This window comes from Diabrotica virgifera, chromosome 4 (assembly GCF_917563875.1).
Source record: "Diabrotica virgifera virgifera chromosome 4, PGI_DIABVI_V3a".
NCBI lineage: Eukaryota > Metazoa > Arthropoda > Insecta > Coleoptera > Chrysomelidae > Diabrotica > Diabrotica virgifera.
This window is the reverse complement of record NC_065446.1, coordinates 164,887,762-164,913,945: the sequence shown is the minus strand read 5'-3', so window position 1 is coordinate 164,913,945 and position 26,184 is coordinate 164,887,762. Positions and strand designations below refer to the sequence as shown.

The 26,184-nt window shown below is 32.8% G+C and overlaps 1 protein-coding gene across 2 annotated transcripts in view; it reads left to right on the top strand.

The window, feature by feature from the left end:
- LOC114338558 (uncharacterized) overlaps positions 1 to 26,184 on the top strand; it is a 221,349-nt gene that overhangs the window by 131,222 nt on the left and 63,943 nt on the right. The window contains exons 2-4 of one of the 2 annotated variants that reach the window (XM_050649768.1): positions 9,355 to 9,513; positions 14,069 to 14,278; positions 22,608 to 22,853. The exons of the other annotated variant lie outside the window; for it this stretch is intronic. Of the exons in view, the coding sequence (XP_050505725.1) occupies positions 9,371 to 9,513; positions 14,069 to 14,278; positions 22,608 to 22,853 (599 nt within the window). The 5' untranslated portion in view covers positions 9,355 to 9,370. The remainder of the gene's footprint in view (positions 1 to 9,354; positions 9,514 to 14,068; positions 14,279 to 22,607; positions 22,854 to 26,184) is intronic. 2 annotated transcript variants of the gene reach the window in all.

Sequence of the window (26,184 nt, the reverse complement as noted above, 5' to 3'; positions counted from 1 at the left end):
CAAAATATACCTAAAAATGTAAATCATAAATAAACTTTCATATTATTACCAAGTCTCCATAATCGTACTTTACACTTTACCATATACAAATATGTGGTGGATTTGACAAATATTCAAATATCTCGATAAAAACTGACTTTTGGAAAAAGTATTAAGAGACAAAAAAGTTTTTTAAAACTTGTGTTTAACTAATGGCGCTACAATAATAATTAAATTGAAACGTACACAAAAGTTTGGGGGGTTTAAAAGAAACAAACCCCCATAAAATTTTTATGGGGTGTTCAAATTTCATTATATATTTTTTTTAAATAATACTGCCATAACAATACCACATGTCCATTTGTAATAAAAAATCTCCAATAGTTTTCGATATATTGGAAAAAATCAATTTTCATTTTGTAACTTCAAAGGGCTGTAACTTTTTTTCCGTGCACATTTGTACTAAGGTAAATTAGGTTCAATCGAACTATTTTTGGTCCCAGAATACGCGATTAAATTTATGACCTGTATTTTTGTTACACCCTGTATATTTATTACAATTTTTGTGTCTTTGGATTTGTCTTCCTTAGGAATAAGATAATAAGTATTATTAAAACATTTTTATATTTATACTTCACTTGTTCTATTTGTCACCATGATTTGTCACTATGTCGGAGAAAGCATGTAAATAGAGCGATTATGGGTCATTGGTAGAGCATTCGACTACAGATCGAGAGGTCCCGGGTTCAAATCCGGATGATTCCTATTCCTTGTTTTTTTTTTAATTTTTGGTATTGTTTTTGTGAAAGTGGTAAGTATTAAAATTAGTTTAATACTTAAATAAAATACAAATAAACTGTTTATTTCGTCGAAATCATATAATAGAAGTATAACTTCTAACATGCGTACAAAGTACACACATTCGTTTTTTATTCCCAAGTAACTCGAGTAAAGCCACCTAACGAACGCACTAATAAATGTCAAATATGCTTTGGTTTTGTTATAATAAATTAATTTATTTATAACAAAGTAAAACTACACTATGGGAAAGAGTAATTGATAGACGGATACGTGAAGAGACCGAAATATCCGAGAATCAATTTGGCTTTATGCAGGACAGATCAACAACAGATGCAATTTTCATTATAAGGCAGTTGATGGAAAAATACAGGAGTAAAGAAACAAACGCTCCTATGGTATTCATTGATCTTGAGAAAGCATATGATAGAGTTCCTCGAGAGATTCTGTGGTGAGCACTCAATAAGAAAGGAATCCCTGGTGAATATGTAAAGATTGTGAGGGATATGTATGAGGGAGTAACGACTAGTGTTAGGACAGGCGTGGGAGAGACTGATAAATTTCATGTGAAAGTAGGATTGCACCAAGGCTCTGTGCTTAGTCCATATTTATTCTCATTAGTTTTGGAGCAGATAACAGCGAAACTACAGGGTAACATTCCATGGTGCTTAATATATGCTGATGATGTCGTGTTAATAGGAAATAGTGAAAGAGACTTAGAACAAAAGCTGAAACAGTGGAGGCAAGCTCTGGAGAAAAAAGGTTTAATAGGACAAAAACAGAGTATTTGGAATGTTCATTTAAAGATGGAGTTACTACAAATACTTAAAATGGTATCTTTGGATGGTGAACTGATTGTAAAAACCAATAGTTTTAAGTACCTGGGATCGGTATTACAGAGTAATGGAGAAATAGATGGAGATGCATGCAGTAGAATTAGGGCTGGATGGATGAAGTGGAAAGAAGGGAGTGGTGTGTTGTGTGACAGAAAAATTCCAATGAAGCTGAAAGGAAAATTCTATAAAACAGCCATAAGACCGGCTATGATGTACGGAACTGAATGTTGGGCAGTGAAGAAGAAAGAGGAACAACGAATGCATGTGGCGGAAATGAGAATGCTTAGATGGATGAGTGGAGTGACAAAGAAGGATAAAATTAGAAATGAGTATATTAGGGGAAGTCTAGGTGTGGCACCAATTGATGCCAAAATGAGAGAGCATAGATTAAGATGGTTTGGTCATGTTCAACGTCGAGACGTTAATCACCCAATACGAAGAATAGCTGAAGTGCAGATTCCTGGAAGGAGTAGGAGAGGAAGACCAAAGAAGACCTGGGGGAGACGATAAGGCATTGGTAAAGGGGATTAACATTGATTTGACCCAAGATAGAATTGTGTGGAGAAATGCAATTAGGGAAGCCCACCCCGCATAGGGATAAGGCAAAGAGGATGATGATGAACAAAGTAAAACTACCTATTTTTTGCAGTTGTAGACTTTTTTTTAGAAAAACTTACTACACGTGTACTTTTTAACAAATATTCTCATTTGAAAGCTATATGCAGTGGTCGTTTGCCAAAAGCAGATATGTCCATTTTTGGTACTTTTCAGGAGAGCAAATTCAAATTTCCACGATGGCAATAAAATTACAGTTTTTTCTTATTTGTCAACTCAAATAAAAAGCTGTATAAACATTAAACTCAAAATCAAACATTATATTTCTAAAACTGTGATTTTATGGACATCGTGAACATTTGAATTTGATCTGAAAAATATCGAAAGTGGGCATATAAGCTTTTGGCAAACGGCCACTCAATTATTTAAACAATCTTTGTTTAAACAAATTAAAATTTTTGTTATACGTAATAAATAAATTACCTAATTTATTATAGCAAAACCTAAGCATCTTTGGCATCTATTAGTGCGTTAGTTAGGTGGCTCTACTCGAGTTACTTGGGAATAAAAGAAATTGAAGAAAATTGCTCCATGGGAAGCCGAGAAAATACATTTTTTTAACGAATACCGATTTTGAACTTTGAAATTCTATTTCCTTCAATCTAGTTTTTGGTTGGGATTTTGGTATTTTTCACGCGTAATACCAATCATTTTTATTATTAGGTACCTACCTAGATTATAATATATTATGAGTCTCTTGAAGATATGAAAATTTGTGTGTAGAAAGAGAATCGAAATAAAAAGGTAATGCTTTTGTTTAAAAGTTACTACTTTTAAGATAACACTTAATTTTATTCAATAGACCTATTAAAATAGAACATCTTATAATTTTTTAAATTGTAGAAATACATTTTGTATTTAAGAGCCTATAGTAGCGCGTCATCAATATAACTTCGGGAGATGAGTATCATACCCTTTTTCAAAAGTTCTGCGAAACTTTGGCAACAATGGCAATATTTGACATTATCTAAGATCAACATTTTGACAATTATACTCATAGGCGCGCTAAATGGAAGTAATAGAAAACAATTTTATTATTAGTAAATAAATATTTATAAAAATAAACCAAAGTGGGTGAAAATTTTATTTTAACATGTATTTGTACGAAATAACAATAAAACAATTAGACAAGGCGGAAACGGCGGGTTCGTTGGGACAAATATTCCCATGAGATATTTTTGCATAATCACATTCGTGAGACATCCCAGAATAAGGTTCAAGAAGTCGCCCACGTGAAAAGTGGGCCAATTTTTTTTAACCATTTTTTTAATCAAATTGCAAAAAGCAATATTTTTGGCCCGGACTAATTTTTTTTAGATTTTTTGGACCATTCTGGACAAAAAAGGTCTCCTATAATTTTTCTCTAAAGTTGATCTTTTTCGAGTTATAAGCAATTTAAAATTTGAAAACGCGGAAATGGCCATTTTTAAGACTTAATAACTGTTATGAGCGGTTAGATCGTATTGACGCGGTTGTAAATGTGAGTGCGAGTAAGATGCACAATTACACTGCTGGAATGGCTTCTCTCTCGCACTCAGCACTTACAGCTGCCGCACACGTGCATGGCACTTATTATTATTACTTAAAAATAACAGCTTAGTAATAAAATAATGACAAAAATTTCTTCAGGATCTTGTAGGGGGGGCTTTAAACTTTGATTTAGTCATAAACTGACTTTCATAGTAATAACTTTTAACAGAGTTATTAAGCCTTGAAAATCGCCATTTTTCGTTTTTTTCAATTTTAAATTGCTTATAAGTCGAAAACGATCAACTTTAGAGAAAAATTATAAGAGACCTTTTTTGTCCAGAATGGTCCAAAAAATTAAATAAAAAATTGTTCGGGCCAAAAATATTGATTCTTGCCATTTGATTAAAAAAAAAAAATTGTAAAAAAAATTGGCCCACTTTTCACGTGGGAGACTTCTTGAACCTTATTCTGGGATGTCTCACGAATGTGATTATGCAAAAAAATCTCATGGGAATATTTTTCCCTTCGAACCTGCCGTTTTCGCCTTGTCTAAATAATAAATAATCATTTCGTTGTGAAGCGAAATAAGAGCCGTCTTATTTTATTTGGTTCATAGAGCGCCAAAAGCACTCTAACCAGTTTCAATCCTTTTTTTAAAAGAACTTTTTCCCATTTTTTTAAACTATTGATAATATTTTTAGAATAAAAAATATTCCTTAAACTTTATATAATCAGATTAAAATTCGAAATATTTTTACGTGAAGATGCTTACCTATAAGTAAAACTCACAATTTACAATAGCCTTTTTTTTAATAGTTCAACAACTTAGTTCTATTACACAAAAATATAATAAATAAATTATAAAATAAACACTACTTCCCTATGGATCAACACTAACGAATTCGTAAAATAATACACTACTGCACTGAACAGATATTGATATAGATAAGAGAACAGAGGTGGGATTACGAACACTCGATACGAATCGTATCAGCCGCGTTTTACCATAGCGCCTTATGGTAAAACATGGCGAATACGATTCGTATCGAGTGTTCGTAATCCCTATTATTCTGGGATGATTATCGGAGAATAGGCCATTTTTGGGAAAAGTTATTTACCAGAAATTTTATTGCTGGAATCGAATTATAAGATCCTATATATTAATAATATAGGTATGCAAAGTCCTCAGATAGTGTGCTACTTTTTTTATAAACAAAATGGCGCACGAAAATCGTGTTTTTTTCAATTATTGCTCTATAACTCCGAAGATTTTAACTTTACAACAAAAACACTCAAATAAAAATTCACCGTGATTAAATTCTGCATAGAGACGTGTTTTTCCCGATCTGCTCCGACGAAAATTTTCTTTGGAAAATGCGGGTTTTCCCAACAAAATTTTTAATTTTCAAATAAAGTTTTAGATAAGTAATTATCTACCAATAATTAAACCATTTGGTGACTTAAAAGCCTTCTTGGTTCAGATTATAGTTCCAGAAGCTGGTGAAAATTGAACGAATATTTTAGCAACAATTCAATTGTTAATTAATAATTTACGGTCGCAATAATAACCAAAATAATTATGATACACTGATCAAACTTTGAAATCTTATAAAGATGAGATGCCTATTTAACATTTTCTCGACAAAATATAAATTTTTAATTTTTTTGCATAATCTTTAAATTTAAAAAAAAATAGTTATAAACAAATTAACGTTTCTCAGAAAGTTTTTATTATATTAAAATTTAAAAAAATAGCTAAAATGCTCATTTCGAATATCTTGAAAATGAATGCTTTAAAACTTTTTTGCAACCATTTGCAAAAAAGTTATGAAACAGCAAAGTAAACATACGATTGCTACGGTGTTTATAATTTTTTTTTAATTATTTCAAAGCGTAGAAGTGAGTTTAAAGTACAAGCTAATTATTTACAAAAAAATATCGATTATAAGTTTAATGGTTATATTTTAATTAAAGATTATAAATATATTTTTTTGTAATTTACACGCGCGAAAGTAGAATAATACAGTACTGTAGCTAAAATTTTCACTCTGAACGACGACCGGCGCGCGGCCGCGCGACGTACACTTTTAATAAATAATGTATGCTGCGTGTCAGTCGCTTCGAGTGAACATTTTAGCTCCGACTCTGTATCAGGCCTACTTTTGCGCTAAAAATTACAAAAAAAAGTATTTTTAATTTAATTTTTGACATTCTTTGTGAGTAATTAGATTGTACCATAGACTTACTTTTAAGCTTTGAAACAATTAAAACAAATTATAAACAACGGAGCTATCGTATATTTATTTTGCTGTTTCATAACTTTTTTGCAAATGGTTGGAAATTTTTTTTAAAGCATTCATTTTCAAGACCTATGAATACGAATTTTAAGTATTTTTTAAAATTAGAATATAATAAACAATTTCTGAGAAATGTTAATTTGTTTATAACAATTTTTTTTAAACATTTAAAGATTATGCAAAAAAATGAAAAATTTATATTTTGTCGACAAAATATTAAATAGGCATCACACCTTTATAATCTTTCTAAGTTTGATCAATGTCTCATGATTATTTTGGTTGTTATTGCGACTCTAAATTGTTAATTAACAATTGAATTGTTGCTAAAATATTCGTTTCATTTTCACCGGCTTCTGAATTTATAATCTATACCAAGAAAGCTTTTATTTCACTAAGCTATATAATTATTAATAAATAATTACTGGCCCAAAAAAATTATTTGAAAATTCGAGATTTTGTTGGGAAAACCCACATTTTTCGAGAAAAATTTTCGTCGGAGCAAATCGGGAAAAACATGCCTCTATGTAGAATTAAATTGGGGTGAATTTTTATTTGAGTGTTTTGGTGTAAAGTTAAAATCTTCGGAGTTATAGAGCAATAATTGAAAAAATACGATTTGTCGGCGCCATTTTGTTTATAAAAAAGTAGCACACTATCTGCGGACTTTGCATACCTATATTAATAATGTATAGGATCTTATAATTCGATTCCAGCAATAAAATTGCTGGTAAATAACCTTTCTTTGTACTTTACTAGTTAGACCAGCGCGCGTATTATAACTATTTTTTTTTCAAAATTTAAGGATTATGCAAAAAAAAAAGAAAAATTTATATTTTGTCGATAAAATATTAAATAAGCATCTCATCTTTATAATCTTTATAAGTTTGATTAATGTATCATGATTATTTTGGTTTTTATTGCGATCATAAATTGTTAATTAACAATTGAATTGTTGTTAAAATATTCGTTTAATTTTCACCGGCTTCTGGAATTATAATCTATACTAAGAAAGCTTTGATGTCACTAAGTTATTTAATTATTGATTAATAATTACTTACCTAAAACTTAATTTGAAAATTAGAATTTTTGTTAGGAAAACCCGCATTTTCCGAGGAAAATTTTCGTCGGAGCAAATCGTGAAAAACATATCTCTATGCAGAATTTAATTGCGGTGAATTTTTATTTGGGTGTTTTTGTTCTTCTTCTTCTTCAAATGCAGATCCACTAATGGATGTTGGCGATCACATTTTCCATTAACTCTCTGTTTCTTGCAATGTGTATCAGTGATTGTATGTCGGTAATCCCTGTCCATTGCCTTATGTTTCGGAGCCAGGACATTTTCTTGCGTCCTATTCCTCTCTTGCCTTCAATTTTACCCTGGATTATAAGTTGAAGGAACTGGTATTTTTCGTTTCGCATGATGTGACCCAAATACGCCGTTTTTCTTTTCTTGATGTTTTCGAAAAGCTGACGTTCTTGGTTGATTCTTTTAAGGACATCCACATTTGTGACTTTCGCCGTCCATGGTATCTTTAGGATACGGCGATAAAGCCACATTTCGAAGGCTTCTAATCTGTTTATATCCCTCGTTTTGAGTGTCCAGCCCTCTATGCCATATAGCAGCACCGACCACACGTAGCATTTAGTAAACCTTAGTCTCAGTGTAAGGTCGAACTCTGAGCAGCTCAGTACCTTCCTGAATTTTACGAAAGCTTGTCGAGCTTGGACAATGCGACATTTTACTTCCCTGTCCGATGCCCAGTCTTCAAAAAGCCACGTTCCTAGGTATTTGAATTTGCTCACTCTCTCAATGGACATAGTATTCAGTGTTATGGTGGAGTTTTCAAATGCATCCAAGTTTCTGGTGCAAGTGTTTTTGTTGTAAAGTTAAAATCTTCGGAGTTATAGCGCAATAATTGAAAAAAATACGATTTGTCGGCGCCATTTTGTTTATAAAAAAAGTAGCACACTATCTGCGGACTTTGCATACCTATATTATTAATATGGAGGATCTTATAATTCGATTCCAGCAATAAAATTGCTGGTAAATAACTTTTCCATGAATTTTGCTAATTATCCCAGAGTATATGCTGATAATCGTGCTATTACACTTATAAATCTGACGCAGGTTTGTCAAAATGACAGTGACTATTTCTCTATGTTGCTTAATCATTTATTTAGTTATAATATCTTCGATTTCTTGTTAGAGATAAAAATTTTTAGTATGTAGTTCCAATATGACACAAAATCTAGGCATGGGATAAAAAAGTATATTAAAAAAATGTATTTTTTTGTTCTTCTTACGCTCGATTTCATAATAAAGTTAAAGTGGACTTAACTTAAGTTAAAGAAACAACGAGGACCAAGGAGGGTCAATAAATGTCCACACATAAATTAATCAAAAGCCTGCTTCTTTAAAAAACTAATTTAAAAATAACACTTTTATATTATTCCTAGACATTAATCGAACAGTTAAAAGATACGAATTTATAATTTACCCGGAGTCTTCGGCTTCAGTGTAATTGGCATCATCGTAGGATACAGAGAGATTTTTGACTTCTTGCTGTGCTTACCGCATACATACTTGCATTTTGAACAAACTATGGTTGTTTTTGCCCACTTATTGGCCTTTTTTTCTTTTAGATTTTGCTAATTTGATACATGAATGATATCGTCCCTTTCCATTTTGGGATGGTGTTGAAGGTATTGAAGGGGATTATTTATACACTGTCCAGTCCACTGTCAAGTTTTTATAAAAGTATGAGGAAATGAATTAAATTATAGAAATGCTAATTATTCCATCTAATAGGGCAACAGTACGCCGACAACTACTAATTATTTGAGATTTTTAAGAACAAAGGTATTTAGAAAATCGGATGTAATGCAATATTGTGGATACTTTTTAACCCTCCTTGGTCCTTCTAGGGTTAATGGCGGTACATGCTCGTTTTTTTAAATTGTATTTAGTAATAGAGTAATTTCCACATAGTAACATATTTTTCAAATTGAGTACCGCAATTCTTTACTATATTACGAATATGTGTACCAAATATCTCAACAATTTATTCAAAATTAAAGCCGCAATCTTGGAACGCCTTTTCCGTTTTGATGACACGTTAATGTAGCCTCTGAAAGCCGCTTGGAAAAATATTGTCTTTAAAACTCTAACCGTTGGTGGAATATTTACTTAAAGACCCTTAAATATATCGATCAGATCCATCATCTTGGCGAGATGACTGGCGAGATGTGAGTCCAGAATCCTGGCGAGCAGCGCGTCGAGTATCCTGGCGAGCTGCGAGGATTCACTTTATTCGTGCGCTTATACTGAATTGAGGTCTAAAATTCTTTTATTTTTACAGATACTCAAGAATAACGATGATTAACTCAATGTGCTCCCGCAATGGAAAGGACCTGTTCTTTACGAAAATTATTGCATTCGGAGTTCTATGGGCACTAGTTACCTACACTCTTTACCAGTTTGGATTTATTACAATGGAGGGGCTTAAAATAGAAAGGGTGTAAGTGCTATTTTCAACATATGAAGATAAACGCGTTTTAAGTTGATATATTGCAATAAAATCTGGAAATGGATATCCTTATCTTGCGAGAACACGTTTGTAAAGAGAAAATCAAAAAAATAGTAAAAACTCAGCAATATAATTGTTTTGGTCTAAACTAGCAAATTAGAAAAATGTACTTGTACCCTTTCTACTTCAAACCGTTTAGACTCTTTACAAAAAAATACACATACAGATACAAAATAATACTTTTTTAATGCAACAAAACATTATAAAAAAAATGTTTTCTAATGTACAACAATGCCAACCTCTTGGCGTAGGATATGAAATCTGGGGCTTTTTCGGATTTAGATCTGTTTGGATTTTGTTGAAAACTTGTTTGGCAGTGAATATCTCCAATGGTGCTTCTAGTTGGTATGGATAAGCATATTCTAAATACAATTAAATATTATCTTTTGCTTTAGGGTTGTTGTTTTGAGCATGTGACTGGAACACTTCCTTCAGGTATTTGGCAAAAGCTGTGGCTTTTTATTTGTTACTTTTAGCCCATCGTCCGTTACTGGTCCAGATAGGCGGATTAGAGAGTTGTGGTCGGTTAATCTTTTGAGTTGCCTTCAATAGCGAGTATTTGGAGGTTTCCGTAAAAGATAGATTTTGTAGATATCCTTTTCATAGACATATAATTACCATAGATAGAGTGTCATGTTCAGCGAAGTGGAGACACCATCTTTTTTGTTTTGGCTCAGTGCTGTTTCACTCTTACGTATAGTAAAGCAGCGCCAGTAGTCTTCCTCTTCCCTGCCTATACCCCCACTTAGTGCCATCTTAGTTTCACGATACAATGTGCTAGAACAAGATACAGCAAACCTGTCCCACAAATCTTGTCGTCAGGAAGCGCGGAGAATAGGTTCAGTCTATATAATATATACGTCTATGATTGTTTTATGTCGTCGTTTTTATTCTTCTTTTTCTTAAAATGCCATGCATTTCTGCGTGGGCGTCCACCGTACATTGTTTTGTCAGGTGAGATGTTAGTTAGTCAGGATTAAAAAATTCTGTTTTTAGCAGCATTGCGAAGAAATTAAGAGACTGCGGATTCCTGTCCATTAGCGAATATTACGCAGCTATGGCATTTTTTACATCGCAGATTCGTCTTACCCTCTATATTTCCTTCGAGTATCAGTTGCTGAGAAGTGTATCGATCTCCTCGTAATGTGTATTCCAAGTATGCAGTTTTCTTACTTTTAACATAATTAAAAAGTTCCCTATTCTGTAAGCCCGCTCTCCTTAGTACTTTCTCATTTCTGACTGTGTCCGTTCATGATATTTTAAGCACTCAACGCAGGCACCACATTTCATAGACTTCAATGTTTGTTAATGAAACTGGCCTTTAACGTCTATGCTTCCATTCCGTACAAGAGCACATGCCAAACGTAACACTTGAACATCTTGTATCGGAGGTTGAAATCCAACTTACGATCAGTTAGAAATTTACGAAGCCTCGAGAAAACATTTCTGGCTTGTTCTACTCTGCTCTTTATTTCATTCTTAGTGCTCCAACCTTCCAAACCTTGTTCAGCAGACAACCCAGGTACTTAAATTGTCTGACTTGTTCGATTTCTTCTCCAGAGACATAATATATATCTTTGCGTTGGGTAATTATTTCTACTTATAATCATTGTTTTTGTCTTGATATTTAGTTTCAAACCCCGAGCTTCGTTTTTATCTTTGTTTAACAAAGTTTTTAATCGTGCTGTAGCTTGGTTTAATGTATTTTTATTCTTAGGTGCGCGGGTTCTTTGCCGTATTTTCCTTAGTCTTCGTTATTCTGCGATTTTTTCTTTTATTTCGTTAAGTAAGTCCTGCTGTATTGTTGCTTTTGTTTGTATAGGTGTTAACTGCCAGCAAGCTTCCTGAATTATCTACTGCTACATCAATATCGCCATCATGGGGTGTTTAGATCTATCTCATAGTTTGTCATCAAGAATAGCTTGTAATTTAATCCAATTCGTATATTTATTAGTTACATATGGCGGACGTTCTGTTTCGAGGATATTGGTGGATATCATGACCAAGACAGGAGAGTGGTCGGATGATAATTCGAAACAAGATTGTGTTGTCTGGGATTCCAGTGGTATGCTTTTGCTATCACAGAAATTGAATAAGTCTGGAATTTTGTTTGTGTCTGTGGGTCAATATAGATGGGTTCGCCAGTGGATATCTTTTTAAAGATGGTGGTTTCCATTGGATTTTATAATTGCCTACCTTTTTGGGTTATTAGCTTGAATCCTTCGTAAGTGTGTTTTGCGTTATAATCGTCGCCTGATAGAAACCTGTTTCCAAGTGTGTTGAAAAATCCTTGGTATTGATTTTTGGCTATGGTATGTCGTGGTGGACTGTATATTGCAGTTATTGTTAAGTGACCGTTTTAGTCTTCTATGCTAATTTTGTTCTGAAGCTATTTTCTTGTGGCATTTTTATAATGAAGTATATTCAAATGGGAAATAAGCCACAATTTTACCTAAAAATGATTTTATTAACGTTTCGACACCCAAGTCGGGTGTCGTTGTCAAAATACAAAATAATATTGTATTTTGTATCAATATTATTTTGTATTTTGACACCGACACCCGACTTGGGCGTCGAAACGTTAATAAAATCATTTTTAGGTAAAATTGTGGCTTATTTCCCATTTGAATATACTTCTATGCTAATACTTGTTGCTTGTATATACAGGGTCTTCCGAAAAGATTGGTCATAACCATAAATTATACCACCGATTCTGGGGACAAAAATAGGTTGATTAAATCTCACTTACCTATATATTTACAATAGTGCACACAAAAAAAGTTACAGCCCTTTGAAATTACAAAACGAAAATCATTTTTTTTTCATATATCGAAAACTCTTAGAGATTTTTCATTGAAAATGGACATGTCGCATTCTTATGGCAGCAGCATCTTAAATAAAAATTAAAGTGAAATAAAAAATTTGTGGTGGTTTTGTTCCCTTACACCCCCCAAACTTTTGTGTACGTTCCAATTTAATTATTAGTGTGGCAGCATTAGTTAAGCACACTGTTTTTAAAACATTTTTGCCTCTTAGGACTTTTTCGATAAGCCAGTGTTTATCGAGATATTTTGAATATTTATCGAACCCACCACATATTTGTATATGGTTAAGTACCTACGATTATAGAGACCTGTTAATAATCTGAAAATGTATTTATAATTTACATTTTTAGGTATATTTTGAAAAACATCTCGATAAAAGGTGACTTATCAAAAAAAAGACTAAGAGACAAAAAAGTTTTAAAAACACTGTGTTTAACTAATAGTACCACAATAATAGTTTAATTGGAACGTACACAAACATTTGGGGGGTTTAAAGGAACAAAACTCCTATAAAATTTTTATGTAAATATATTAAAAAAGAAGCCGCATCTTTATAAAATTCGCTTATCGAAAAAATTTTCAAATTCGCTTATCGAAAAAAGAGGAAAAAAGTTTCAAAAACGTTGTGTTTAACTAATGGTACCACAATAATGAATTAATTGGAACGTACACAAAAGTTTGGGGGGGGGGGGGGTTTAAGGGATCAAAACCCCCATAAAATTTTTATGGGATGGAGAATTCTTACTATAACTTTGTTTTAAGATAATCCTGCCATAAGCATACACAAATTTCACTTTAATTTTTATTTAAGATGCTGCTGCCATAAGAATGCGACATGTCCATTTTCAATAAAAAATCTTAATAGTTTTCAATATGTTGAAAAAAATCGATTTTCATTTTGTAACTTCAAAGGGCTGTAACTTTTTTATGAGCACATTTGTACTAAGGTAAGTTAGGTTCAGTCGAACTATTTTTGACTCCAGAATGTGTGGTATAATTTATGACCAATCTTTTCGGGACACCCTGTATAGTCTCTTTTAAACTTATTTAATTCGTGGTGTTTTGTCGATGACTTTATTATGATTGCAGTTCCTCCAGGTGCAGTGACAGCTGGATATTTAGTGTTACATGTTACATAGTTTATATTTTATTTGTATTACGAGTACTATTCTAAATTTATTGTTAGTTATTAACTATTTGGGCGAAGGTAAATCCTGCCTTAACATGTTGTGCATGAGTCATTGATGCTAGAATTGGGCCTAATCGTTGGGAATTTTTTCGTTTGTATCTTCTTGCATACCTTACAACCTTTGTAATTTGCTGGGTGGTCTCCCTCGCAGAGTACACACTTGATGTTGGCTCTTCTTTCGTTTCTGGTGTATTGCTCTGTTGCATGATTCCCAGTGCACTTTACACATAGTGGTCTAAAATGGCAGTATGAATTGGTATGCCCGTATCGTTGACATCTAGATAGATGTCATAAAATTAATAAAACAAATCAAATGGGATCGAATCGAACCGAATAGAATCGAACCGAATTGAATCGAATCGAATGTAATCGCATCTATAAGAAGTATTTACGTCTGTCGACACTCCGCAAGTGCCACGCTCTCTTGTTTTTTCAGCGAAATATGTCTAATTAACAAAAATCTCTATTTCAGGTTGCTATTGCAAAAGAGCCTGGATCCTATTACCATACACGCTGAAAGTACGATAGAGAGTTATGATCTAGAACCATTTATAGACAAGAGTCCAAACTTTTCGGAAGATATGCTCATCGACGACATACAAAAAAGAATACCAAACCTTTCGATGATATATTGGAATAAATACAAAAACCCACCTACTGGTTTAAACAACACATGTGCCAGGTAAATACACTGTTTTAAATTCTTCTTTTTTAATAGGTATAAGCGAAAATCTGTTTCCGAATTAAGAAATCCAAAGATTTTATTTCTTAAATATTTATTTTAATGAAAATTGAGTCGCTTGGGTTTCGTCGTTTCTTTAATAGAGGTCACGAGTGCGTCTACATGTTGATTATTTCCTTGCAATTGGCATACTTGGCAAATATGTCTAATTTCGATTTAGAGCATCATTACAAGCTCTCCTGAAGAGAACAAAAGTTCGAAATGGTCCATAGAGAGATGGTAATGATCTCTGAGTCGAAATTAAATATAAAATGTCTTTATCTACATGCGTTTTTACTCACGTATTGAGTACTAGGAAACAGATTTGTTGATCTTTGCCTCGTTGAATTGATGTGTTGTGGAGTTCAACTATATAGACTCCCCATGTCTCTGCATTCATCACCCTTTGTTCTTTGCAAATTTTAGAAGGATGGGTAATAGGTATAAGAGAGAATCTGTTTCCGAATTAAGAAATCAAAAGATTTTATTTTTAAATATTTATTTGTTTGAAAATCGTTTCTTTAATAGAGGTCACGAGTGCGTCTACATGTTGATTATTTCCTTGTAATTGGCATACTTGGCAAATATGTCTAATTTCGATTCAGAGCATCCTTACAAGCTCTCCTGAAGAGAACCAAAGTTCGAAATGGTCCATAGAGAGATGGTAATGATCTCTGAATCGAAATTAAATATAAAATGCCTTTATCTACCTGCGTTTTTACTCACGTATTGAGTACTAGGAATAGTATATTGTACAACAAGAGAGAAAAAAGACATATTTCTCACGAGCGCAGAAGTTTGTTGGCACGAGCCGATGTACGAGGCGAGTGCCGCAAATCAAGCGAGGGAGAAATATGTCGTTTTCTCACGTGTTGTACACTGTACTTTTTCTATGGATGCGTTTTTGTCAAGAGTTCAAACTTCAAAATTAAATAATTTAGGTGCTTTTATGTAGATTATATGCCAACATTGAAATAAAATACATATTATACACATATGTAGGTATTTAATATCCTTAATATTTATATACTTTTATTTATTTAAAATTATAGTTACCAGTTATATTTGAACAGTTTTGAAAGGTAATTCCTGGTAAGTTTTGATTTGACATATTTTATGTGACAAAAATATTTGTGTTTGTATTGTGCATGTTACCATGGAAACCGCGATTCTAAGTATGGAACCCGTGAGAAAAAATATTTCTCACTGCAATGGCCTACTTTTCTCACAGCCTGAGAAATTGTTCGTTTTGAATGTATGTAAGTAGTGCGAGAAGTTGCACATTGTATAGCATCCATAGAAAAACAGATTTGTTGATCTTTGCCCCGTTGAATTGATGTGTTGTGGAGTGCAACTATATAGACTCCCCATGTCTCTGCATTCATCACCCTTTATTCCTTGCAAATTTTAGAAGTATGGGGAATATGTGTAAGAGAGAATCTGTTTCCGAATTAAGAAATCCAAAGATTTTATTTTTAAATATTTATTTGTTTGAAAATGGAGTCGCTTGGGTTTCGTCGTTTCTTCTTCTTTGTTTATTTTTTAAAATGTTTTTTTTTTATAAAATAAAGTACTGTGCGAATTAATGGAATCATAGGCTGTTTTAATGAAAAACCGGTTTATTTGGAAAAAACTATATTTTGACAAAACTGTAAAGGTAAACTTACATAATTTAGTAGAAAATATGTCTCCCTTTGGCTGCAATTAATGCTTTTACCCGTTTTAACATAGATTCTACGAGCTTCTGACAGTTCCCAGATATCCTTTCATCTCGACATCAAACCTGAATGACCGCTTCTATAATTTTTATTATTGTAGTACAGTCGATGTCGCGCAGTCTAGCTTTGCCAATGGCCCATAAATTTTCAATGGGGTTGAGGTCTCGCGAATTACTAGGCCAATCTAAAATATTAGTTTTCTTATTTTTGAAAAATTCCATCATTTGCTTTGACTTGTAACAGGGAGCAGAATCTTGTTGAAGAATCGTTCCTCTTGGTGCTGACATTTTTAGAGTTCTGTGTCCAAACGCTGTTTCAACATGAATTTGTATTTTTGACTGTTTATCGTGCCTTCGATTGGTACCACAGGTCCATCCAAAACATTTTTTTGACTACCAACTGTGAATATTGAAAAATGTCACAATGATCCCATTAATTCGCTCAAAACTGTAGATGTGTAGTTGCTGTGTTGTGTTATAACACTCTTAAGTAAATACACATTTCGACAAGGAAGATAGCAAGCAAAACAATAATTTAATTTAATACAGGGTGTAATAAAAATACAGGTCATAAATTAAATCACATATTCTGGGACCAAAAATAATTCGAATGAATCTAACTTACCTTAGTACAAATATGCACATAAAAAAAGTTACAGCCCTTTGAAGTTACAAAATGAAAATCAATTTTTTTTAATATATCGAAAACTATTAGAGATTTTTTATTGGAAATGGACATGTGGCATTCTTATGGCAGGAACATCTTAAAGAAAAATTATAGTGAAATTTGTGCACCTCATAAAAATTTTATGGGGGTTTCGTTCCCTTAAAACCCCCAAACTTTTGTGTACGTTTAAATTCAATTATTATTGTGGTACCACTAGTTAAATTCAATATTTTTAATATTTTTAACCCCCCAAATGCTTGTGTACGTTCCAATTAAACTATTCCTGCGATACCATTAGTTAAACACAGTGTTTTTAAAACTTTTTTGCCTCTTTGTATTTTTCGATCAGGCACCTTTTATAAAGATGTGGCTTCTTTTTTAATAGGGTTCAAAATATACCTAAAAATGTAAATCATAAATAAATTTTCATATTATTACCAAGTCTCCATAACCATATACAAATATGTGGTGGATTTGACAAATATTCAAAATATCTCGATAAAAACTCGGCTTTTCGAAAAAGTACTAAGAGGCAAAAAGTTTTTAAAACATTGTATTTAATTAATGGTACTACAATAATAATCAAATTGGAACGTACACAAAAGTTTGGGGGAGTTTAAAAGAACCAAACCCCCATAAAATTTTTATGGAGTGTCTAAATTTCACTATAATTTCTTCTTAAGATACTACTCCCATAATAATGCAACATGTCCATTTTCAATCAAATATCTCTAATAGTTTTCGATATATGTATTGGAAAAAATCGATTTTCATTTTGTAACTTCAAAGGGCTGTAACTTTTTTATGTGCACATTTGTACTAAGGTAAGTTAGATTAATTGAAACTATTTTTGGTCCCAGAATATGTGATTTAATTTATGACATGTATTTTTGTTACACCCTGTATAATTAGACTAATAATTTGTTTAATTATAATTTTAATTACCATATTATTTTCTTATATAAATCATGTTCGATTTAAACCAAAGATGTAACATCTTCAGTATAAACCGTGACAGATGCAACCAGCAGCAAAAATGCAACCATCCACTATAGAAAAACCTTGGCATACTGTCTCAATTATTGATGTAATGGGACCATTCCCAAGATCTACAAAGGGGAAAATTTTGTTGATGGTCAATGAAAAATGATTTACAAAATGGGTTATCTCCCAGCCGATAAAGAACACAGAGTAAAAATTTCTACAGAGAGGTATAAGGACACCCAACTTATTGAGAGATAAAAATGGAGAAAGGCTGGCCGCCGAAAACAAAATAATAGAAAGAATTTTTTGAAGGGCTCCTGAATATCCAAAATTTCACTGAAGCAAACGATGAAAACAGTGAAAGTGGTGGAAACAACGGAGAACATGGGTATCAAACGGTCAAATTAGAAACACTCCCATTAAGCATTGAAGACATTAGGTATGCCATAAAAACTCTTAAACACGATAAATCCCCTGGTCTGGACAATATTGATGCCGAGCTAATTGGCAATCATGAACTCATAAGTAAAATCCATCAATTAATAGAAAAGGCCTGCAACAAGAAATAATGCCGAAAGAGGAAGATTGGCTTCGGTATTATTAAATAGATTACTACCATATGCCGAAGAAATAGTTGGTGACTACCAGAGTCGTTTCAGGCCTGGAAGATCGACTATTGATAGGGTTACCACACGTCCGGATTTCGTCTGGACAGTCCGGATTTGAAAGACATGTCCGGATTGGCGTCCGGATATGAGAAATGTCCGGATTTTTTTCTTTACTGAAAAAAAATGTAAAACATTTGGCCCAACGGTGGGAAATTTCATTCTTTATGGTAGTAAATGGACTTTACTACCTAAATAAGAACCCCCAAATACTCATGACAAATGGAAAGAACTATTTGAAGCATTTTCTAAAAGCAACGTTTAATTGTGCCATATGCATTTCGCATAGAGGTATGTACAATGTAGGGGTAGCAACACAGTCAAATTCACATTTTACATATCCTACAACTCCTTGGATTATCCCTGTCCGGATTTGGCCTTAATAAATTATGGTAACCCTAACTATTGATCAAATATTTACAATAAGACAAATGCTTGCAAAGTATTGGGAGTATAATCTAGACGTGCATCAGATCTTCATAGATTTCAAACAGGCTTATGATATAATTAATCGTGCAACACTATGGAAGGCAATGATCGAGCTCGGCGTATCGAAGAAATTAACTGCGGTAACACAAATGTGTGTAAATAACTCCTTTGCATAAGCTAGAATAGTGGGGAATAACAAATGCTTTCTGCATAAATTCTGGACTAACACAGGGAGATCCGTTGTCCCCATTGTTGTTTAATCTGGTCTTAGAATATGCCATGCTAAAAATTTATCCTAAAATCCAACCAGACATAACTGCTCGGGGTGCAAAAATCGTACCCGTCTTTGCCGATGATGTAGATCGTAGATGCAGTGGCACAGTCAACATTAGAAGTTAAGGATATTTTCTCAAGCTTTGAAGAAGTTGCGTTAAACATCGGTCTAAAAATAAATAAAGACAAAAAAATACATGGTCGTCTCAAAACAAAAACGACGTCGAATAAGGCAAAACATTATCGTAACTTCGAAGTTAAAGAATTTAAGTATCTAGGAGGAACAATTACAAATGACAGTAAAATAGAGCGAGAAGTTGAAATGCGAATAAAGTAATATTATTTTTTTATAGCCTTTTTTCTATTCGAATTGTTGAATAAAGGCCTCTCCCATTTCTCGCCATTCATCCCAGTGGCGGCTGGTGGGGTAAAATTTTGAGTAGGCCAAGCCAGCAAATTACATATAGCTAATATTCTTTTTCTCATGAGCATCTTTCATTGCGTCACAGTTTTTTGATTTCTTTCTAACGCATTAAATTATATGTAACAGAAAAAAGCACGTCGGTAATTACAGACATTTATAACATTTATTCTAGTTGTCGATAGATGGCGCTATAATCAAAAAAAAATTATTTACGAATTATATAATATATCTACGAATATAATCTGTAACATTTATAAGACTAAACAAATCAAAGAAAATACCATTTTATAAATGCAATAAATACAATTGATTTGTTTTTTTGCCAAATTGCAAATAAAATTTGACAACTGTCAGATTTAACTAAAATGTCATGTTAGAATAAATGTTATAAATGTGTATTATCATGGACTTACCTTAACATAATTTTTGAATATATCTTTTTCTATTTTAAAGCTCTTAAAATTATTGGGTAGGCCTGGCTTATCCTGCCTACCCCCAAAAGCCGCCACTGATTCATCCTTGTTGTGTGTGAGGCGTTTCCACATTGGTCCTGTGACTCTTTTGGTGTCGTCGCTCCAGCGCATTTGAGGTCTTCCTCTTGGTCTCTTCGCTTCCTCCAGTTTCCAACTTCTTTGCTCCATATACCATTTCCATTTTATTTTAGCTGCTTGTTCCACGGCGTCCCTTACTTTTGTTTTGTTCCGGGTTGATTCGTTTGTTTGCCAATCTATGAGTGAAATACCAAGCATCTGTCATTCCATGGCTCTTTAAGTTTTTCTAATCTTGTCCATGTTCATTTTTTGAATGTCAAGGTTTGAGCTTCGTAAGTGAGAACGGGAAGGATACAAGAATCGAACACTTTGGCTCTAAGCTTTTGTGGTATCTTTTTGTTTTTCAGTATATAATATGAGAGTTTTCCGAATGTAGCTCATCCCATTCTTACTCGTCCGCTTATTTCGGTAGTTTGGTTTTCTTTTTTTACCTTGATATTCTGACCCAGATATATTTATATTCTTTTACATGTGCCACTTTTGTTCCTTTGATCAACTTTGTTCATATCATAACCATTTTGAAATATTAATTGGGACAGAGAACAAATATTTTAAAATATTTAATATTTAGTCCAAGTAATGAAGCTTAAAATAGGACAAAACCTCGTAATTTTTACAGACTGGATCGATATGCTTGAAAATTTAAGAATAAGTAGTGGATAGTCCAAGGATCAAAATCTATATGATGCCGAAAGGCGCTTTTACCATAGGGGTGGTTCCACCCCATCCCGGAAGTGGAAATTTTTCATTATATTTTGACCACAAAAGTTGGTAAAAACGTTCATTCTAAACAAAAAACGTTATATACATTTTTTGATAAAATCAATAGTTTTCGATTTATTCGCTATCGAAAGTGTTAGTCTTATATCGAAAAAATCAATGGTTTTAATAAGTTTTCTACTAATAACTCCAAATTTTTTCGTTTTATCAAAACAACTTCACTTAACAAAAATATACCTTTTAAAAAATAAACAAAACTGTATTTTTTAATTTTCTTCAAGACCAATAATTGTAATCGAGCTATACTTTATTATATATTAGCTCTTCTTCGTCAAATGCTAAATATTGTAGTTTCAAAGTCAAAAGACGGGAAAACTATGCAGTTTTCGAGGATAACTTGTTCAAAGTAATTTAAAGTATTTAAAAGTATATATCTCCAGAAATACAAAAAAAGTCTCTAGCTGAAAAATTAAGTGGCTTATAATGAAAACAATGGCAATTGACATTATTTGGTTTTCTTTATTTATGCATTATTAATAGGTTCTACAAGTTTGACCGGCTTAGAATAATTAGTTTATAAAAAAATGGAGTTAAAAGCGAATAACGAATTTTTGTAGTTTGAAAAAAAATGGCCTTTTCTTCAGAATAGAAAGATTATCATCGGAGATACAAAAGAATATTTCAATATAAAATTGTAGTTTATTTAATTCCCAAGAACCTGGTTTGCAAAAATTTTTTTACGGCAAAAATTGAGTGCGCTATTGACAATTAAAACTTTTAATAACTTGCAAAACCACCTTTACCAACCTTTTCAAAGTCACCTCTTTTTACGAGTGAGGACTTTAAAAAGATTTAGTATTAATAAGCTTATAGATCTTGTAAAAACCGACAAAACTCTTTTTTACCAACCCTATTAAGATAAAAAATAAAAAAGTTACGGTTAAAAAATCAATATATTTTTTTGAAAAAAAGAGGGAGAAATCCAATTGGAAGCATAATAATGTAAGTTAGTGGTGTTTTTAGTCATTGACCTTATTCATTCTTCTTTATTTGTGTATTATTAATAGATTATAAAAGTTTGACTGGCTTAGAATGATTAGTCTTTAAAAAACTGGAGTGAAAAGCTAATAACGAACTTTTATAATTTAGTAAAAAATGGTATTTTCTTCAGAAAAGAAAGATTAGCATCAGAAATACGAAAAAGTGTTTAAATATGAAATTGTAGGTTATTTAATTCCCAAGAAAAAAAAATTTTGTAGGGCAAAAATTGATCCTAAATGAATATTATCGAAGAACATTGATTTTTTCGATATAAAACTAACACTTTCGATAGCGAATAAATCAAAAACTATTAATTTTATCAAAAATATGTATAAAACATTTTTTGCCTAGAATTAACGTTTTTATCAACTTTTGCGGTCGGGGTGGCAACCACCCCCATGTTAAAAGCGCCTTTCGGCATCATATAGATTTTGATCCTTGGACTATCCAGTACTTATTTTTAAATTTTCAAGCAAATCGATCCATTCTGTAAAATTGCGAGGTGAAAAGCTTCGGTTCCTGGACTAATTGTTGAAAGTGTCACTTGAGTTTAGAAGTAGTTTTCTCCATTACAACAAGATGTTTCATATGTAAACCATCTACACATTTTATCGTTAACGACGAAGGATTTGTTTTTTTCTACCGCCCAAGTTAATAACTTTTTGAAATTTGATAAAAAGTCTGTGGTTAATTATTATCCATTTTCCAATTGTTTTTGTATTATTAAGACATAATTGAAATTTGATAAAAAGTCTGTGGTTAATTATTATCCATTTTCCAATTGTTTTTGTATTATTAAGACATTTTGATATTTTCTAGATTTCCATCGGTGTTCGATTTAGAGTTTAACAATATTTATTGGCAGACGCTTCGTACTAGCAATGGTACCTTCCAACTATTTGGTGCTTACTTAGATAATAGACCAAACAACAGATTAGGACCAACAGTCAGAATTCTAGGTATGATTGATAGAATAGAAGCAAGTGTGATTACGCATTGCCAGTTTTGGTTCGATAGCAAAAAGGACCCTGTCATGGCAAAGTCATTTGAATATAGGTATATTTGGTAAGTAAAAGCAGGTGTTACTCCAAACCCAATTTTGGTACTCAAATTTTGATAATTTAACCTTCCATCGCGCACCGGTCGTGCGTAAGTGGTAGATACTCGGCTAATAGATTTAGTATGGGAGAGTTGGACAAAACGGGATACCATTCTTGTTTACTATTACTACGGAAAATGTGTTAAAGAAATCATCACAATATATTTTTTGTAGGTATAACATTTATTAAAGCACACAAAAAACATATTTTAGCTATTTTTAATGACTGGAAAATAGTAAAAAAATATTTATTAAAGGCTTGCAGATCCCGTTTTAGAATACCAGGGATGGACGAAACGGGATAGGTTTACAATATGAAATTTTTTGTATAGTTTAGACCTTTTATTTTTACTTAGGTACGTACATCAGAACAAAACTCACATAAAAATATGTCATCATCTTCTACGCCGTGAGAACACGCTTCGTGAGCCCATTCTTGACATCCAGAACATTGGATCTAACCTTCACCAGCCTTGGAGTCAACGTACAACTCATTACAAAATAATCAGGTTTCTCCTCCTTTTGTTTCATCTTCAGACGATGACGACATGTATTCTTGGCTGCTTATTGAAGGTTTATTATGCTTTTCTATGTTTTCATTTTTAACATAAGGATTCGGCATTCCTTTAGAATTTCTTGTACTTTTAGGTGTGGTTGAACTTGGTAGGTCTAGCCCTTTTCCTTCTTGTTTTTCATTTCTTTTTCCTACAACCTTTTTTTTTGGAATTTTGAAAACGGATTTCTTAACAGCCCTTTCTTTGATTTTCTTGAATTTTTCTTACATTTTAGCCCTTTTTTCCTCTTTACTTTATAACTCACTTTTATACGGAGATGATGTTATTACTACGGTTTTACCCTTTCTCTTATCAGCCTTTTTTTCTGGGTGGGGTCCTTGTCCTTGAGGAACACGTAGAATGATTTTTGGAGAGATGGAAAAAGGTAGTGAAGTCGATAACAAGAGAGATCTAATTCTTTCTCTCCTGAGGATGTTGTAGGTTGGGCTGGCCATAGGCTGTCTCATGACTGGTTTGTTGGTTGGTCTACTCTTACGATGACATTTATAGAAGTTGAAAGTTGTTCTTGGTCTTTTCTCACATGAATCTGGTGCTAAATGTCTCGAGGATGTAGCATCAGGTCTGAGGCTTCTTTTATTTGGCACCGCAAAACTTCCATTGTATTCGAACCAGTTCCATTTTGACGTGAAAGGTTTGTGCTCGGAGCTTCTATCATTGAGTGGTCTGTGGTAGCAGAGAGTAAAAACAAATGATCTGGGAAGACGTCAGGATTGTAAGGACTTATGCCAATTTTTGTAAACCCTTTAATGCTGCGTTGAACAATTTTGCAATTTCGTAAATTGTAACGCACCTGCTTGGATGGTTGAACAACCACTTTAGAAATTCCTGTTCATAATACGTGCTAAGTGGAGCCATGAAACTGACATCCAGGGGCTGAAGGCGATGAGTGGTATGTGGTGGGGAATTTAGGATGGTTACATTATTTTATCTTGCCAAATTTACAAGCTCCAAACTTTTAATGTGACGTTTGTATCCATCTAGCAGCAACAGTACTGGCTTCTATTGGGAAGGGTTAAAAATTCTATAAATTTTTTAAACCAAAAAATGAACGTCTCCTTAGTGATCAAGCCGGTCTTGTGATACACTGAAAATGATCCTGGGAAAGCATCATCCATAAGTCTTGGGTTTTTCTTCACCCGAGGAAATACAAACATAGGAGGGACGAATACCCCAGCAGCACTCATACATGTTTCAACGGTAACCAAAACTAGTAGTAGTATTTTTTCCCATCTTAAATGTAGCCGCGATCAATAGTTACATAATAGCGTTGATTGAAATATTATAGGCCCAATATATCAACAAACAATAACAGTTACATAATATCAATAATAAAGAACAGATACTTAGAAGAAAATACCTTCGACTACTTTCAAATACAATATTGAAATTTAGATTCAGTAAAAATTATTATTAAGAAATACAGTGTCTATAAATCTTACATCAAATATTACAAAATTTCATTACCTACATCTTATAATTACTAGTTAACCATTCGCGTATTTAGTAAATACGCGCGCCGAAATAGTTATTTTCCTAACTAGTGCGGAAAGTGATACTTTCACGCACGAGACTGCCGTTGACCCGAACGACGCGATAGCGGAGTTCGGGCAAGCAGTCGAGTGCGGGGAAGACACTTTCCGCATGAGTTAGGAACAATATTTTTTCTAGGGCCGTACGTTTGGAAAAAATCCATAAAAAATAGAGTTATAGGTATCAATTTTTATTTAGGAGTGAAAATACACAAATTAATTCTTTGACAAGGTTGTCAAAACCAAACTTTCAATATAATGGGTTACCACGACGACGATATTGGTTTCCATGACGACGATATAAAACCATTGTAATTGTCTACTAATTTGACTTTTAAATATTATGTCAAAATAATTTTATTTCATCTAATTATTGCGTTAATTTCATTAAAACATGAACACAATAAGATACATTTGAAATAAATTAGTAAATAATATCTAAATATTCGTTTATTGCATGTATTATAGTATATTATAATGCCATATTAGAAGGTATTCTACTTTCCCGCACGCCGTGCGGGAAAATTTACTTTCACGCACGCCGTGCGGGAAAGTGCAACTTTCGGAAACGAAATGCGTGCTAGAAAGTGGCTGTTTAAGCACGGCCGTAGAAAAAGATATGAAAAATACATAACTCCAAAATATTCAAATATGAAAAATACATAACTCCAAAATATTCAATTTTAGACTTTTGATGGCATCTGTTAGCAAAACGCTCTCCAACGTACTCCAAAAGCTCTGTACGGCTCTGTTTTCTTCTAATATAGTTTACTAGATTTTGCTAAAATTGTGAAATTGAAATCTGCGTAAGTCCAATCTTATAATGCATATAAAATCTGCATAAGTCCCACAAGTCCGCTCTTGTTTGTGGCCAAACCGTTCAGACGTATCGGTGCTTTTCTGATGTTTATAGAAAAAAAATATTTTTATTGTAAACGGGTGAGTACCTACAGGGTACAGATTAAACTGACATAACAAATTGATTACCACAAACGTGAATGTAAATTATTTAGGAATTTGTGCAATTTTCTCATTGTATTTAGTTTTATACAAATGGAGTTATGCACAGTTAGTTTTGTGTCTCTCTTATAAAATCAGGTATTTTGGACTTATGCATTTTTCACATTAGGCCGACGATTTGCAAAAAATCACAATTTATAAATAAAGATCAACTTATTTCGGCTTTTATTTCC